The sequence below is a fragment of the Nicotiana tabacum genome, chromosome 14, assembly GCF_000715075.1.
Source record: "Nicotiana tabacum cultivar K326 chromosome 14, ASM71507v2, whole genome shotgun sequence".
Taxonomy (NCBI): Eukaryota; Viridiplantae; Streptophyta; class Magnoliopsida; order Solanales; family Solanaceae; genus Nicotiana; species Nicotiana tabacum.
In genome coordinates this window covers 1,097,070-1,116,156 of record NC_134093.1, presented here as the reverse complement: position 1 = coordinate 1,116,156, position 19,087 = coordinate 1,097,070, and the positions used below count along the sequence as shown (strand labels likewise).

The 19,087-nt window shown below is 35.4% G+C and overlaps 3 protein-coding genes across 3 annotated transcripts; all 3 read left to right on the top strand.

Moving 5' to 3' along the window:
• The first annotated feature begins 275 nt into the window (after positions 1–275).
• On the top strand, positions 276–1,421 carry LOC142169174 (F-box protein At3g07870-like). The gene has a single exon (XM_075230408.1). The coding sequence runs from the start codon at positions 276–278 to the stop codon at positions 1,419–1,421; it is 1,146 nt and encodes a 381-aa protein (XP_075086509.1).
• A 440-nt stretch (positions 1,422–1,861) lies between these two features.
• Positions 1,862–3,513, top strand: LOC142168645 (uncharacterized). Its single transcript, XM_075229158.1, has 3 exons — positions 1,862–2,772; positions 2,870–3,042; positions 3,151–3,513. The coding sequence occupies exons 1-3, from the start codon at positions 1,978–1,980 to the stop codon at positions 3,269–3,271; spliced, it is 1,089 nt and encodes a 362-aa protein (XP_075085259.1). The 5' UTR covers positions 1,862–1,977; the 3' UTR covers positions 3,272–3,513.
• An 8,682-nt stretch (positions 3,514–12,195) lies between these two features.
• Positions 12,196–16,078, top strand: LOC107818302 (uncharacterized). The gene is made up of 9 exons (XM_075229157.1): positions 12,196–12,327; positions 12,476–12,595; positions 12,686–12,753; positions 14,437–14,545; positions 14,654–14,722; positions 15,162–15,219; positions 15,399–15,634; positions 15,714–15,765; positions 15,856–16,078. The coding sequence occupies exons 1-9, from the start codon at positions 12,325–12,327 to the stop codon at positions 15,921–15,923; spliced, it is 783 nt and encodes a 260-aa protein (XP_075085258.1). The 5' UTR covers positions 12,196–12,324; the 3' UTR covers positions 15,924–16,078.
• The last annotated feature ends 3,009 nt before the right edge of the window (positions 16,079–19,087 follow it).

Sequence of the window (19,087 nt, the reverse complement as noted above, 5' to 3'; positions counted from 1 at the left end):
TATTATTTTTTTGATGTGTGTATGCGTATATATAGGAAATTCTGAATCCCCTGAAATTCTTGTGTGATTACATTTTTATATTTTGAGCCCTTTAATAAAAATGCTGGCTCGGCCATTGGTTCCTTCCCTTTATGTTTCGCATTAACAAAAGAATTATAGCGGGTTTATGCAAGGAAAAAAAGCAATTAAAATTACAAATCTCACTTTAAGTATCTAATATCTTATTGATGATATTGCAGCAGCCTAATAAGAAGATGAAAATATCAATACTACACATGAGGAAAAGTTGTAGTAGTACAGAGGAGGAGGACAAAGGGAATGCAAATAGCGAGTTTGATAAGCTATTTGCTGATGTTATAACCTCTATTTTTCTAAGATGCCCCCTGAAGTCATTATCCATGTTAAGGTGCACATCCAAGTCGTGGAATGATTTTATTACTAGTCCTTCTTTCCTTCATTCTTACCTGAGACAATCAATGGAAAATGCCCCCCAACTTCTTTTTGTGGAACCCAAGTGTTTGCCACGATCAAAAAGTTCCAGGATGCGATTTGTTTCAGTTGACATGGAAGGAAGCAAAGAGGAGTTATACACCGTCACTGTCCCTGATAGCCAACTCGCTTGTAGCGAATGGCGTGTATGTGCTGGTTTGGTTTGCCTTTCAACAGATTGTCGTATTTATTTGTGCAATCCTGCCTTGCAACAATTGTGTGAATTGCCAGACTGTTCACCTTCTGCTACCCCTGGATATTACCATTTTGGGATTGGATATCTTCACTCAAGGAAGGAATACAAAGTGATGCATTTTTTCTATAGGGGTCCCCAGTGTCTTCCTGGGGACGTTCAGCTTGCACAGCTAAAATGTGAGGTTTTTACCCTAAATATGGTTGGTGGCATTTCTTTAAATAGATGGAAAGAAATTGAAGACAGGCCTCCTCATCATCCGTGCTTGCCAGGGCTGTTAGTAAATGAATGTATGTATTGGTCGACCATAACTTTTCGTCCTTTCCGTCGTCCTAAGCGAATTGTTTCATTTGACTTTGAAAATGAAAAATTCCTATCTATATCTTACCCATCATCTTTTGAGGGTATTTTAGGCCTGAGTCTAATGGATATGAAAGGGATGCTTTGCATGCCAGACGCACGCCGCTTTCGCAGGAGTTCAATTCTAGACCTGTGGATACTCAAGGATAAAATAAGTTGCAGTTGGGTAAAGGAGTATAGCATCGATTTGGTCAGCTTTGGGTCTGCGAATATTAAGTCTTTCTTCATGACATGGAATGAAGAGATTATATTCACACATTTGCATGAAGTCGTGATCTTCTATGACTTGAAAAGAAAATGCTTTAGAGGAGTGAATAAACTTGGGTTACATCCTTATGAAATTTACTCGAAAAGCTTGTTTTCTTTAGGAAGCATATAGGTCCTTCCCTCTTAGTATTTATCCCTTGTTTTCATACTATTTAACCTAAAAAGAAAATGCTTCAGAGGAGTGAAAAGACTTGGGTTAAATTGTTTTTAAGGATTTACTCGAAAAGCTTGTTTCTTTAGGAAGCATATAGGTCCTTCCCTCTTAAGTATTTATTCCCTTTATGTTATAGGATAAAGGATTCATGTTCCTAATGTTAGGAGATATTACTCACGTATCTCATTGCATATGATGTATCCTTGCTGAGCATTGTAAGAGGAACTAATGTTATCTTTAATGATTGAAAAGTGAAATGATACTTATAACTCTTCAACAACACTTATTTGCAATTTATTGTGTCTGAGCTTATCAGATGAATATTTGTGGATTCAGTTCCATGGTGCAAACTCCTTTCCCTATTCGAGGTACGTCTCTCTTTGTTCTTCTGCTATTGATTTTTCCTTTTGGGGTTTGTCAGTTTATGCCTAAATCTTTTCTCTTCTCCACAGGAACTTTGTAATCACATCAAAAAGGTTGAATCTTTGTTTTACACTCAAACAAGAAAAGAAAAATGATGTTAAGGAGTTCATCAACACCACTTCTTAGATCTTTACTCTCAGAGAGTCCAAGCAATCACCACCACCATCAGCACTCTGATTTAACCCCTAATCACACACCCAATTCCATTTACCATAGTTACACCAAACTCTCATGTAACCATGGTGGATATCAGAATTACACCAAGAGTTTATACCCTCCCAACTCTTCCATCTCTCCTTCAGTTTCTGAGCTCAGTAATGGCAGACAATTATCATCTAATGGTTTTAGAAGAGCTCAATCTGAAGGGAACTTGGAAGAATTAGCAAAAGCCTCAACTGAAGAAGTTGATGATTTTAGCCTCTCAAAACCACCCAAGATGCTTGCACGTAAACCCCACAAAGCATTCTTGGAAACCATTCCATCTTTCAACATTCACAATTCAAGGGTGCTTCATTCGGACGACGACAGCGATGATGAAGATGATGACTTTGATTACATTAGTAGGCAGTCCAGTTTGGGAACTAATGATATAAAAGAGGAAATGAGTTATGTGAGTCAAAATTCAAAGTTAGAAATTGTTGAAGGCAGAGGAGAAATGTACCTAGCAAGAGGAATTGGGGTTGCTGATATTGGTTGTTTTGATGATGGTGGCCTCTATGGAGGCTGGGGCACCGGAGGAGGAGGTGGTTATCGGCCAGTAGCCTTCGATAGGGAAGGTGGTGGCGACAGCCAGGGGCTTCACATAGAAGAGCAGTACAAGAGGATGTTGGAAGAGAATCCTGGCAATTCCCTATTCTTGAGAAATTATGCCAACTTTTTATACCAGGTGAGTCTTTATCCTTCCTCAAGCTACTCTTGTTTAGCATCTTTACAGGCATCTGAATCCACAATAGCTAACTTTGCTCTTGCTAATGTTGGGGCAGACAAAGAAAGATCTTAAAGGGGCAGAGGAATACTACTCAAGAGCTATTTTAGCAGATCCAAGTGATGGTGAAATTCTTTCACATTACGCTAAACTAATATGGGAGCTTCACCGCGATGAAGATAGAGCCACGAGCTATTTTGAAAGAGCAGTTCAAGCTGCCTCTAGTGACAGGTTCGCTTCTCATACACTACTGAGAATAAACTGTATTATAGAAATACAATTCAAGAACGTTGTTATTTATTTCAAGAACTGACCTCTTCATCTTTGATGTGTTGACAGCCACATACATGAAGCTTATGCTAATTTCCTCTGGGAGATGGAAGATGAAGAAGATGAGAATGATGATATACAAGCGCCACCAATGCTGCATACCGTAGCTACAGCCTCTATAATTGCTTGACTTGAAAGAAAATCATTGTTCATTCAAATATTTAACAGCAGTATTAGCTGAAGCAATTAGGAAGAACCTGTAATTTAGCCTCTAAGGTAGTAATAAAACTGATGCACAGGACTTCTGTATTTCTTCTGCTGTCGTGGTTGACTGACTAACCCTGTGAATGGTGAAACAGAAGCACTCTTCAAACTCCAATTGTGCTAAGCGATTATATTGACAATTTCCTCGCCACTTTCATTGCTTGCAAAGCTTACATGTTTAATACCATATTACAATCAGGAGAATTGGGGGGCATGGATTACGAGGAAGCCGCTTGATATCACCACCATACCATTTAGCTTTGCTCAACACATTCTGAAAAGCTTGCATTGAACAATCAAAATAACAGTATTTCATCTTGGATTGTAGTACCATATTGTAAGAAGAAATTAGCGTTAACTGTGACTATAGGAGAAAGAGCAAAAATTTATTCTGGATGCATTCGGTGCCCAATAAAAAAACACTGAGATTTATCTAATTCCTTCCATGAGAAGACCATACCATCAGAAAGAAAGAACACTGAGCCACATTCCTTATCATCCCCTGCCAAAATTTAGTTTTTCAGGTTGGTAAGTCATACTCTTATATTATGATGTGCCACGAAAACCATTGCCTTGATTGCTTCCCCTCTGAAAATTTCAATCCTGGAACATCCTCCTTTACCTCTTTGCCTTCCTGATCAAGGCAGTTGTGGAAGAATATGTTAAACAGAGGGTCAAAACATGCATGCAAAAAGCAGCAGATAGTGCAGTTACTAAAATATTCTTTGATGGTGCTCTGCTCGTAATCATTGAAATCTTCTCTTCTTTTTCTTTGATAAGGTTGAATTCTTCATAAATCCAGCAAACACATGTTGAAGAGTGAAAAAAAGTAATAAAATTACAATTTGCACCCACCAAAGGTATATCACTGCCCAACATAAGTAGAGTAGTACTAAAGTAACTCACAAACCACATTTTATCAAGAGCCTGACTTTTTTTTAGCCTTAATAGGAAATAATACTTCTAAGGACTACAATCTTAAAACAAATAAGGTGGCAACCTGCTGGATTAAACTTAATATTGACGGGGCTTCGAAGGCAGAGAGGGTTTGAGTGGTGTATTCAGAAACAGTAATGGTAGCTGGCTTTTGGGATAATCCAAATCTATCTCCTACATAACAAATAACCATAAGAAAAAAGAACATAACAAATACACATGCAGAATTAAGAGCTCTAAGAGAAGGTCAAAAGAAGGTAATACTTGTTATACTAATCTGATTGATGACTGCAGGTTCCTACTATCTAGGCTAGGAGTATTTCTGGTATGACATATTTTCAAAGAAGCAAACAAGGTAGCAGACTGGGTTCTATTTCTGCATGTTTATTGTTCTAATTTCTTGATGCATGTCAGTCTTCATTTACTGTTCTTGATGAAATGCCAAGCCGAGGGGATGCTTTCAACACCTTGTGAAACATTCTCCATTGCCTTCAGTTTTCCTACTCAAAGGTATTCTGTTGTCTTCGACTGAAAATCTGCATACACTTTGATATGATAAGCAGCTAAAAATCCTCGGATTTGATAATCCTTTTGTATACTATATCTAACATGTCAGGGCCTGCGCTGTTATTGGCGTTTGTGTGTACTCAGAAATGGCCACACAAACTGCTATTCTTAGAAACATGTTCATCTTTGCTACTAATGCTTCTTACGATTTTACCACCCACGGTCTAAAGATATATGTCAAATCCTTCAGTAAAATGCATATAATTCCTACTATTTAGAAGCGGGAATAAGGTCGTCCTGCTTCCCGGGATAAAATTATAAAATGTTTTGCTAGGTTTTGTTATATCTTCGATATGAGTCAGAGATATCCCTTAAGGATATGGCGCATGTACTATGCAAGTATTACTTTTATGTTCTTCACACAAACTCAACGCTTCTGTGCTTTTTTCGAGTCCTCACTCTTTTCCTCTGCTACCGATCCAAATTCTGATGGCAACAAATAATTAGTTTGCCGCCTGCGCACAATGGCCGATAAATTTTTTGGTCCTTACCTTTCTGCAATTTTGAAGGACTACCTCCCCATTTCTCCATATATGATTTTGTAGTTGGGCTGCTACAGTTATCGGGTAAGTTTATTCTCCCCTTATTCTTTTTTGCCTTTAGTTTTTCCAATTTGTTCTGCACATACATGGGCTTCTCCTGCGCAAGTAGTTAGTTTTCTTTCTCGTTCTTCATGCCCATCAATAGATTATTTTGAGAGTTCAATTACGAAAGCAAGATTCTGCAGCTTGAAAATTTTGATGAATTAGATATTTTGTGGTATATATTGCTTTTGCTCCTAAGAAATTGGTTTAGGAAGGGATTAATGATGTTTATGTTCTACTGATCTTATAAACTTAATTTGGTACTTTGGGATGTTTATTTTAGCTTTTCCAGACATGGTACATTTCGACTCTTATCAAACATTGGCTGAGAACCATAAGCTCATCTTAAATCCCAAAGGAAGGCAAATATAGTAGGTGTTCTTTTTCTTGGTGGACAGAGTTATCCGGTATCTATGCGCAGGTGGGAGGGAACAAGTATCATGTGGAATTAATTGGATTGTGGGCAAGTTGGTCCGAACACTATGGTTATCACAAAAAGAAAGCCTCAATCCACTCGACTCACTTATGCTTGATCAAATATTTGCTCTCAAACTAGGGACATTATGAGATTTAAACAACAAGAAATATTGGCATGATGAGATGTTTTGGTTGACTGGTTATGGGAAGTCACTCTCACTGTTGGGGGCATTGGTAAAAATAAAATATTTTCTTATTTATTGATCTTGCAATGTTGCAAATTTATCAGCAATCTCACTAATTAGTTCTCTTTGCTCATTTCTACTCCCCTTTGTGGTATAGAAAACTAAGTCTAAATTTGTTACAGCAGTATAACAAATCAGTCTAACTCAAAATAGAACCAATAAGGAGAAGTTCATGCCTATTAAAGAAGATTCTCATTACGCGTTAATTGAAATACTTACACATATGAATTGTATGTTTCTCTTAATTATTTTTATTCGAGCTTCTTTGCTGTTTGCCTTTGGGCATACTTTTCTTACATGGTTTCTTTGTTCCTCTGTGTTAACTATGTATCCTTTTTGGAAACTACCAAATTTTTTTTAGAAGGTAAACTACCAAAAGATATTTGGAAATAAAAACGTAAAAAGTTATTATTATTTTAAGGAATCATGATATAAGAAGATTGGTTTCTCCTTAAAATAAAAGGTCAAGCTTGTTATAAAAATCATAGTGTGACATTTAACTAATATATTTCTCCTGGATGAAATATCATGAGAGAGTAAAGGAAGATTCTTTAATGTGATCTTTTTATTTTTTGAGATAAGACATATTATCAGAAACTTAAACATCTTTGTATACTGGAGCTTGACGTAAGATTCCTAGAATATGAAGTTAAATGATTAATCTTGAAAATAGTGTGTATTGGGACAGCTCAAAGCCTAATAGTTCGTCCTAAGTCATATATAATCAAGTTGGATACCTACTTAAGAAAAATCTTGAATTGAAGCAACTCATGCTTTGAAGGTACCAAGAAGAGCATACGGTTGTATAACTTTGTCTCAAATTTAATTGCGCCATTGTTGTCGTTTTCCAACTTTTCTTATCAATGAGAGGCCTTTTAGTTTCCTGTTACCTTTTTAGCAGAAATAGATACTTGCATTCCTCTTAATTGATTAACTCTAAGGTTACTTGATTGTCTAGGTTGCTTAATTAATTGATCAACTGACTTGTGCTTGCTTGGGGGTGTCAGTTATTGCCAATACAATGAGCTTTTCAATATATTTTTCTCTTTTGAGTGGATTTCTTATGGTGACTTGTACATGCACTTACACATACCTGTTCAAAACTGGAATATCCACTTCAAGTGGCTTAGATGTTAATTGGCTTCATATATTCATCTTTCGTTAAAAGATTATAGGGGCCGGAGCCTCTGAAATTGTGAGGTTGCCTTCATTGATGGGGAATTCCTAAAATCTAGCAGTAACATATCTTTTCAATGTGTATTTATCTAAATATATCTTTTTTTGTTGACCAATTTCTATTTAAACTAAGAGAGAATAAGCAGGAATTCATTTGTGCCCCTTGCTTGTCCACTTCGGGGTAATTTGAATTTTCATCCTTTTGATCTTTAAATTATTTTTCCTGCATTTCTAGATGTACCCTTTACTTTAAATGGATGAACCCTTTTGCATCATAGGTACTACATTGACTTTCTTCTCAATTTCTGATGTTCTTGTTGTTTCTATTTTTCACTCTGTTGATGTTACTGTTTATAACTGTGCTTCAATGATTATTAGGATCTACTCATTATTCCATCCAAAAAAAAAACAAATAAATTGCTCCAAATTCCAATCAGACATCACAAGTGCAAACTATGACCCATTTTACCTCATCTTCGTGAAACCTTATGTGATAACAAAATAACTTGCCGATATTTATACCTTAGAGACTTTGGAAGTCATCATCTTCAGTACACGCTTGTCGTAAGGTATCTGAAACTATCCATTTTTGTTTCTAGCCTGATTGTTCTGCGCTTCTAACTGCATATATGTGTGTACATTTGTGTGAATGATGGAAGTATTCATGTTGTATTGCTCGGCTCTTCTTCGTTGAGTCTAAGAACCACTCTAAGACTATCCTCTCTGTAATGTCAGTTTGTTTCATGTTACGTATAGAATTAATTCTCCTTGATTTTTGTTTACTTTTTCCTTTGTAAAAATGGTGTAGGGAAACAGTTTGTTGTTTAGCTCAAAATGGAAGTGAAAATAAATCCAATGTTGGTGATATTCAATATACTGCTTGTCTAGCCCATGATTATCATTAGCATCTTAATGTCGATGATAAAAACAAGCCTCCTTGCATTTTTTTCATCACGATTTCTCTTGGATCTTATCTAAATATTTTATTTTGCTGGATAGGCTTCGAAGTATGAAACTTGTTATTTTTCGGTTCATTTAGATGGGACGCTAGGTTGCCCTAGGCTTGTTTGTCAAGTTTCTTTTTATTTTGCATCAGATCCTCCGGTAAATAAAGTTCTATAGCTCGAATTGCATATTTGAATGTTCTTCAGAAGTAGCATGCTTTATGTGGGTGGCAACGTATGAAGCTTCTCACTCAAAACAATCTGCGGAAGAAAGGAATGTTAATAGCTTGTTTGGCCAAACTTCTCCTATTCTAGAAGCAGTTATTTTTCAAAAAATATATTTTTTTTTTCAAAGTTGAAGTGTTTGGCCAAGCTTTTATAAAATAAAAATAGCTTCTATCTAAAAGTATTTTTTGAAAAATACTTTTGAGAAAAATACACTTAGAATTGGTTTTTTAAAGCTTGGTCAGACACTAATTGCTACTCAGAAGTGCTTTTCAAATTAATTAGCCAAATACAAACTGCTTATCCATCAAAAGTACTTTTGAAAAAAAATATTTTTGAAAAAAATATATATTTTTCAAAATAAGCCGATTTTTGCAATTTGGTCAAACTAACTAATGTCCAACAAATGCTTCTTGTGTCGGGGCAGGAAGAGAAAACAACAACCGTATATATTTTTGCATCATCTCCGTCTAACAACTTAAGCAATTGTTCTTCAGTATACTGAATAAGCCATGGACTGTTAGTGTGGTCGAGCAGTGGCTACCATTAAAAAACAAGAAATTGTGGAGCAGAGTCCTAGCATGTATATATTAGATTCCATGAAAAGACAAATTTCGAGGTTGTTTTGAGGGCAAAACAAGCTCGTATTGATGTTGAAATATATGTTTAGATTATTGAGTGTTTGGCGTAATGAGTGGGATATCTGTATATAAAAAAAGATAGACTTTATCCGTACTCCTTGAGCAATTTTATACCGAGGAAATCATTACTAAAAAGATCAACAACTTTAATAAGGAACAAAGCTCCTACCTATGTTCCATTTTACTTGTTCAGTATGGACTTTGCATTTTTTTTCGGAAATAATAAATAAAGAATATATTTTCATTGATAAGGGTAACGAGGAAAAAAATTTCTCTTGATTTGCTTAAGTGAATAAGTAAAATAGAAAATTTATTTTATTATAACGGACAAGTAAAATGGTACTGAAGGTGTTCATGATAAACAAGACATTGTTTTTAAAAGGGTGTGAATAAGGTGAATATAACTAGAAATATTCTTTTGTAAATAAATCACCTTCGTGATAAACAAGACAATGTTTTTTAAATGGTGCGAATGAGGTGAATGTGACTAGAAATATTACTTTTGTAAATAAATTTAGCACGTAGTATTTTTTTTATCTGGGGTTGGGCCCGAGCTCAGTACGGGTCGCCCTTACAATGCCGGCTTTTGCGTGAGAGAAATTTAAAAATATATAGATTTATAAGTGGTCATTGAAAAATAACCACAATTTCAAAAGTAATAGAATTTTATCCACTTTTCATGTAAAGATAAATCTGAACGAAAAAATTGTTCTTATATTGCGTATAGAATAATAATACTAGTTCCTGTAACATCTGCCTCTGCCCGCCCTCGACCACAAACTAGAAACTTGAAATAAGTTTTTTTAAATTAAAATTAATAAAATCTTACTTAAAATCAACCATGGCGTAAGAAAAGATTGAATAGATTAGCCATATTATTGATTGAAAAAGAATTATTAAAAGAAATTTATAATAAAATGATTGTTCATAATTCTGCATCTCAAATAGCTAAAACATTAATTACTAGATTTTAGGCCTCCAATAGTGTTGAGCCACCCCTGCGCCCTCCAACTAGTATGTAAATGAAGGCGAAAGTTAGACAATAGTCGTTCAAATAAATTTTAGAATTTAGATATCTCTTGATACGTAAAATGAAGATCTAGCTCTTAATTAAGGGGTGAACTCTTTGAGATATGAATCAGAGGAATAAATGGAGTTGGAGAAATCGTAAGATATTCAATTTCGACTCTAAACACTAGCACTGGTCTTATGGTCGCCAGTTGCCATAGTCATATGCTCCAATATTTTGTGTGTATGTTTTTTATTGTATGTCTTGGATTGAGCTTTAATTACAATCTTACCCTTCTAAAAAAGGTAACTAGTCAAGTGGTGAGGAATTTCACTAATATATTGGAATAAAATTAGAGCAAAATATTTACTTTAATGTAATCATTATCAATAGCTCAAATAAACGAGGTGTGAGAGGAAGAGATGTTATTGACGATTCACTACTTAATTTGGATCTAAAAATCATGGAAGACGGAACTGAAATATGCACTTGCAATTAAATCACATGGCATAAAGATTCGAAAGCTAGGACATGTGTTTACTGGTTCGGTCCAAACTTTGTATTTACTGGTTCGGTCTGAATTTCGTCTTAAATTATTAATTTAGAACTCAATAACTTAAAAGCACCAAGAACTCGAACCATAAACTTTAAATTATGACTTAACCTCTACAAACAAGGTATTAATTACATACATAGAATTATATTGAACATGTTTAGGAAATAGACCAAGGTAAATTTTAATTCAAAGTAACTTTTTTTGTTGTCCATGGCTTTATGTCTTAGATTACAAAAAAAGCACAAACAAATTCACTAATTTGAAACTAATTTAATACAATTCTACATTGGTGAATGTTTTTTTCCCGCTTATACTCACTTAATTGATAGCTTAAACTAGGCTCCACTTTAGAAATATATATTTTTGGTCTTAATCAAAATAGATTAAGGGTGCGTCGGAATGGTCGATAGCTGCTTAGCATCATCCGAGAGCTTAATCTCCTTACTCCTACTACTTTTTTCAAAGAAAAAAAAAAGAAGAGTAAGAGCTCGTTTGGATTAACTGATTTGAAGTAGCTGATAAGCATTAGGTGCTGAAAAGTACTTTTAAGTGTTGGAGTTGATTTAATAAATAAGCAGTTACGTGTTTGGATACAAGTGCTAGAATTGATAATAAGTTGCTGAAGTGTTTGATAAAAAAGTGCTGATAAGCTCTTTTTCTGTTAAAATGAATTAAATAACATTAGAACTGTTTATACTTATAAGAGTGTAATTTCTTCAAAATTTTAGATTCGAGATCGATTCAAATACAAAATATTCTATTTGTCATTTTATTTTAAATATAACTGTGATTAGATAAGATAATTTTTATAATAAGCATAGTTTAATGAACATAGTTTGAACTGAAAAAACGTTTAAATATGTAGGCTAGCGTTCCTATAATCTTGCAATAAGATTTGTAATTCAAAATATAGTCTTCAATTTTAGTAGTTAATATTTGTTATCAGAACAATACTGTAACAAGATAATTGAAGACCTAATGCATAACTTTATGGGATTCATTATAGAGGATACTAGTGTTTACATAAATACAATTATGCAAAGAAATAAAAAAAATTGCTTACATCAAATATTAGTGAGAAGAGCAGACTTGAAGAGGCAGAGGTTTAGGTTTGAATCAATACGTGAGGAAATAGTTTTGCGGTGAAGAAATAGATTTGACGTAGGGATACATGAGTTTTGTTTTAAAAAGAAATATTTTAGGGATAAAATAGTAAAAATCTTGATTAAATCTAAAGTGCTTATAAGCTAAAAAATCATAAGTTATGGATGACCAACTTATGGCTTTTGGCTTAATTTTGACTTATAAACATTTGACGCACTTTTAACTTTGTCAAATGCGTAGATAAGCCGAAAAGAGTTTAAAATGCAACAAATATCTTTTTTTAAAATCAGACATTTACGAGAAAACTAAAAACACAATCTGACATATATTTCAATAGTAGTTTTCTCAAATTAAATCCATAATCCAAAATATATTTTTTCCAAAACTTATTTCTAATTATTTTAGAAATTGTAATTTTCCTAACACTGACCCGGTTGTGTCTTTTTAGGGACCCTCTCTCTCCGACCCGTACCCGTTTCTATACCCAAAAGCCCTTTGCTTTAAACAAAGTTAGGGTTTATCTCTCTCTCTCTCTCTCTCTCTCTTCATCCCCAGTTTTTTCGTCGTCAGTAGCCATGGTTAGTTATCTAAGCCATACAATGAATTCAACTACTAAATCAATTTTAACTATTTTACAAATTTCTACAATTTCCTTTACACATATTATTATAAACTGATGTTTTATTTTTTATTTTTGTGATGTGAAAATTATCAAAAAAAAAACAGCCGCAGGGAGATTATATAGAGTTACACAGGAAGAGATTTGGTCGTCGCCATGATCACGAGGAGCGTAAACGTAAGAGGGAGGCTCGTGAAGTTAAGGAGCGCTCCCAAAAAGCCCAAAAGGTCCCTCTTTTTTATCCTAATTATATTTCAACCCCCCTCCCCTTTTTGTATGAAACTTTTTTGCTTAATTTTGTTTGTTTTGAAAAACAGACGTTGGGTATTAAGGGTAAAATGCTTGCTAAGAAGCGGTATGCTGAAAAGGCCCAAATGAAGAAAACGTAAGTTCTTCTTAATTGTGTAATTACCATTTTACCATTTATTGTGATTGTGTGAACAATACAAAAAAAAATTAAGTTTATTGTGTTGTGTTAAAAAATCATTTTTTATTTATTTATTGTGATTGTGTTAAAAATTCAAAAAACAAATTGATCTTTATTGTGATTGCGAGCATCATTATTTTTATAACTAAAAACCACATAGTTGCCTAAAGAGAGGTGAATGAAATGGTGAAAATGGAGCAGAATGAATATAGGTTTGTAGAGCCGGCCTTGGTCTAGTTTGGGGTTGAGGTTTAGTTATTGTTGTATCCACATGATTGTCTGATATACTAAAATTTATTGTTCGAATATGAATAGCGAACAACACTTTTTTTGAACTAATATGCACACATTTTACACGAGTTTGAATTACATGATCAGTGAGGATTGATATAACCGACCCAACTTGTTTCGGACTGAGACGTAATTGTACTATGCCTGCGTTTCTCCAACATGATCAGTAAGGATTGATATAACCGACCCAACTTGTTTCGGACTGAGACGTAATTGTACTATGCCTGCGTTTCTCCAACATGCTAAATTGACTATTCAACAATATTCTATTTAAATAATCAGAATTAGTTTCATAGCCCAAATCAAACAGGCAACATTGTCAATTTTTGACGGAGCAGTTCCTTTTTCGTAGTATTTGTGTTAACTAATGCTCCTACGGTTGGTTATTATTCAGGTTATGACTGCTGTCTAGGTAAAGAAAACATACCTACTGAAAGGTTCTGTATCTTTGGTTTAGTGTTTGCTTTTGAGTTGGTAACAGAACAAGCTCTGCTTTACGAACACCAGCTTACTTAGTGTTCATTTGGATCAATGAATCAAGAATCTCACATTTGAAGCTGGATACCGGCATTCAATTTTAGAGAGTGATGCTTAACCCGTAGCGGAAAAACGTAATATGAGTTTTATGAGTTCTCTGATTTTCCTTAGTGTCTCCTTTGCTTCTAGCTATTTTGCGGCTGCTATTCTATGTTAAGGTGCCAGAAGATGGTGCTAGTGGTTGAAACATTTATTAATTGTTTCCATTGCAAGTCTATTCAAATGTCAAACACAATTTCTCTAATATTTAGCAGTTCTCCATTGAAATAATTGTAGACTTGTCTGTGTTGAACTCAGAGGGGAAGGGGGGGGGAGTTGAATCCTCTAACTAATTGTTTCCACGTCAAGGTTATTAACATGTCAAACCTAGTTTCTTTTACATTTAGCAGTTGCCCGTTTAAATAATTGTATGACTTCTGTCTTCTAATAAGGTTATTTTCAATATAACTGAGATTCTGGATTATGTGGTAAATAATTAAACTGGTGAATAGTATGCCTCCGTACAAAATTCAGGTCATATTAAAAGATAAAAAGAAAAGATAGTTTCAGCCTCTTACACTGAGGTAACATCTCCATATTTTCTGACTACTGTTGCTTCATTCTGTGAATGATGCTATTTAATGAGAGGCTAATGTTTTAAAATCAGTTATGTGATACTTGGTGCTTATTTGGTCCTTATGGGTGAGTCATATGATGTGCTGATTTTCCAGGTACTGAAGCATGTACCAGTTAATTAATGAAACAAAGGATGGTAACTTTGTAGCAGAGTTTCTCAAATTCTATCCAGTTAACCACTTTTCTTTCTTTGAATAGATTGGCTATGCATGAAGAGTCATCGAGTCGTCGCAAGGTTGACGATGATGTGCATGACGGTGCTGTTCCTGCATATCTGATGGACCGTGAAACGACCACAAGAGCTAAGGTATGTTGAGTGCGATGCAGCAGTGAACTTCTTGTCTTTTTGCTCAAGTGGTGGTAATATGAACATAGACTGTTTATACTGGTTTTAAATGTTGAACCTTCTGTGTAGATTCTTAGCAACACAATAAAGCAAAAGCGGAAAGAGAAAGCTGGAAAATGGGAGGTGCCTCTGCCTAAGGTAAAGTAATTTTATTCTTGTTTTTACTTTACTCGTCCTATACTGTCTCTGTATGGTTTTCACCCTTGTCCGGTGTGTTCATATTTCTTTCTATTTGTGTTCCTATGCAATTGAATGGTCCGTCAATTCTGAAATATTGACATCTCTCTGTCTCTCTTTGTTTGATTGGTCACAAATTGAGATACTTCATACTTCAGTTTGCTCTCTTTTAACTGCACTTTTGAATTTTTTCGTCCCACATAGAATTTGTTTAGCTAGAGCAATGATTCTTATTTGTTTTCGTAGATAAGTATACTGTGCTTCCACTGAAAATAGATGGCGCACAAAGGGTTACCATCTCCCGTTGCATATGAGCAGCAGTTTAATTCCTTTTGTGGGTAAATGTCCATGATCTTTCCTTTACTTAAATTGCTTTCTAATAAGATACTTCACCTTACAGGTTAGGCCTGTGGCTGAGGATGAGATGTTCAGAGTGATAAGATCTGGCAAAAGGAAGAGTAAGTATTCTACAATCCTAATTTCGTTTTCTGTTGGTTAGCCTGTATTTACAGGTTCTTAGCCATGTCCAGGTTCTTGATTTGAGCTCCTCGCACTTATCCTTTGTTGCTTTATTTGTTGTCTTTGGGATAAGTAAGAGTGACTTTTTGACCATTTTGATATGTGCTCATCTTTGCAGCAAAGCAGTGGAAGAGAATGGTTACAAAAGCCACCTTTGTCGGAGCAGGGTTTACCAGGAAACCTCCAAAGTATGAGCGGTTCATCCGCCCGTCTGGCTTACGGTTCACTAAAGCCCACGTGACGCACCCTGAGCTTAAATGCACATTCAACCTTGAGATCATCGGGGTGAAGAAGAATCCTAATGGTCCAATGTATACTTCACTAGGTGTTATAACCAAGGGTACCATCATTGAGGTAATCTTCCCTTTTCAACACTGCACCCATTTTTATCTAGTTTAGCTTGCATCGCTAAATGTCTTGCTATAAAATCCAGGTTAATGTCAGTGAACTTGGTCTTGTCACTCCTGCTGGGAAAGTTGTATGGGGTAAGCGATGCTTTACTAAGATGTTACACTTCCCAGATTCTTTTGTCCTTTAAATTCTGATGATTCATTTATTGGATGGTTGAATGCCAGGTAAATATGCTCAAGTGACTAATAATCCTGAAAATGACGGTTGTATCAATGCAGTTCTCCTCGTGTAGTACCTTTTAGTAGAGAAAATTTTGGTAATTGTATCAGAATGGAACAATTATATTGGGTTGAAAGTAACTTTGCTGTAGCTCCAGTAGAAAATTTTGGATGTTTTAACTTATTTACCCCCGTGTTTATGTCATCGGCATCACCTTGTTTTTTCTCATTGTTGCAATCAACTCCCCTCTCTGTATCCTCTTAATTCAATTGTTTGTTTCCTTACAGATGCATCAACATCTATCCAGCATGAAATATGGAAAATTTATGTTACTTCATCATAATATTCTAAAGACCTATTTGGTTTCTTATCATCAAATTCTATAGACCTGATAATACATGAATTATAATATTGTGAGTTAATTATGTAGTTGGATTTTGCTCATGTTATTCATATGTTCTCATATATCACATCACCTGGTCCAATTAGATTTTAGGTTACTGATATTTATCCAAATATATTTTAGAACGTTGAAAAAATTATTGATAAACGCTCAAAAGCAGATTAGTGCAGCATCACAACTTAAGAACATTTTTTTTCTAAACTTTATGACTAAGGGGCTGTTTTGTTAAAAGGACTAGGAGAATTAATCTCATGATAAAATTCTGCATAAGATAATCAATTTTTGATTTGAGAGATTAGAAAAAGATAATTCCCACGTAAGTAATGCATGTTTAACCGAATTTTGGCGAATATCATAACTTAAACGCACAAGCAGGAGCGGCTCAACAGATCTCGGGGCATAAAGCGAAATCATATTCGGAGGCCCTTAATCCCAGTATAATCCCACTAGTGGGATCTGGGGAGGATAATTTGTACGCAGACCTTACCCCTACCATGGAGTAGAGAGGCTGTTTCCGATAGACCCTCGGCTCCCTCCCTCCGAGAACTCCCCACCTTGCTCTTGGGGTGACACGAACTCACAACCTCTTGGTTGGAAGTGGAGAGTGCTCACCACTAGAGCAACCCACTCTTGTCAAATATACTAATTAATGAGGGAAGAAAATTATCATAATTTATAAATTTATTGTATAAAATAACCTCAATCAAGTAACAAAAAATATACTGTAACACTTTTTTTATTCTAATTATTTATATAAATTATATAATATATAATAGTAACAATAATAATAAGAATTTAAAATAAATTTGGGGGCCTTCAAAATTTGGGGGCCTAAGGCAATGGCCTCACTGCCCAAAGCCTTAATATCACTTCTATTCAAACACACAACGAATACAACATGTGTCAACTTCAATTGTATTCGTGACAATGTGGTTTTAAGGCACGCAGTACGCGTGAATGTGAGACAAGTTAAAATAATTTCTTAAAAACTAATTTGGTGCAACGTCGATTGCTAGTCTAATCTTGCGTGTGTATTGAACGGGATCAACACCAATAGTGGGTCCATCGACATTTTCATAAAAGAAGAAAATAATTTCGGGGATTCTCAAAGATAATTGATGAACAAACTTCAAATTTTTATTCTGTGTTTTATCCATCCCAATTACTTTTTTATCGAAAACATTCAATATCTACTAGCACTATTATCTAGTTTATAAGATATACAATTTGATTCGCAGTGAGGGGTTTTGGTTTTTTAAGCTTTTAAAAAATGAGCAACTTGATATCCATTAGATATTTATCACAGATTGATCGTTAAATTTAACCGAAAATGTACTAGCAATAAGATTTTGCCACAAAAGTTCCATCAAAATTCCAAAAATCATTGCACGGAAAATTACACACCACCAACAACAATAACAATAAATCCAATAGTTTCCCACAAGTGGGTAAGGGGAGGGTAAGATGTACGCAGCCTTACCCCTACCCTGGAAAGGTAAAGAGGCTATTTTCGATAGACCCTCGGCTAGAGAACGACTGAAAAGAAAAGGTAATTACAACAAGTATGAATAACAGTGAGATGTGATCGCAACAAGTAACAATAACAACGAGATGAAATAAGATTTAATCCAAGAATGCAGTCAAACTCTAAGTAGTAATAGCAATTTATGGATAAAAGTATCATACTAACACTAATGCTAGCGAACTGAGTAAGACAAAGAGAAACGCTCGATTACCTACGAACCTTCTACCCTAATCTTTGACCTTCACACCCTCCTGTCTAGGGTTATGTCCTTAGTCAGCTCCATATGCGCCATGTCTTGCCTAATAACCTCTCTCCAAGACTTCTTAGGCCTACCTCTACCCCTCCTGCTACCCACCAAGGCTAACCGCTCGCACCTTCTAACTGGGGCTTCTATACTTCTCCTCTTAACATGTCCGAACCATCTCAACCTCGACTCTCGTATCTTATCATCCACATGGGTCACTCCCACATTTTTTCGAATAACTTCATTCATAATCTTATCCAACCGGGTGTGCCCACACATCCACCTCAACATCTTCGTCTCAGCTACTTTTAGCTTCTAGGTATGAGAGTTCTTGATCGGTCAACACTCTGCTTCATACAATATAGTCGGTCTAACTATAACCTTGTAGAACTTACCTTTAAGTCTCTAACGGCACATTCATATCACACAAAATACCGGAAGCGAGCCTCCATTTCATCCATCCTGCTCCGATACGATGCGTGTCATCTTCATCAATCTCCCTGTTACCTCATATTATAGATCCAAGATACTTGAAACTACCTCTCTTGTGGATGACTTGCATATGAAGCCTCACCTTCATATCCCCTTCCTGGATATCGTTGCTGAACTTACACTCTAAGTATTCCATCTTGATCCTGCTCAACTTGAAACCTTAGACTCTAGAGTCTGCCTCTAGACCTCCAGTCTTTCGTTAACACCATCTCGCATCTCGTCAATCAAAAATATTTCATTATTAAATAACATACACTATGGCACCTCACCTTTAATGTGTCTCGTCAATGCGTCCATCGCCAAGGAAAATAGGAATGGACTAAGAGCTGATCCCTGATGCAACCCCATCATAATCGAAAGTGTTCCGAGTCTCTTCTCGTTGCCCTAACCCCAGTATTAGCTTCATCATACATGTCCTTAATCACCCTAATATAGGCTATTGGGACCCCTTTAACCTCAAAGCATTGCCAGAGCACCTCTATCGGGACTTTGTCGTATGCTTTCTCTAGGTCAATGAACACCATGTGCAAATCCTTATTCATCTCCCTATACCGCTCCACCAATATGCTCACA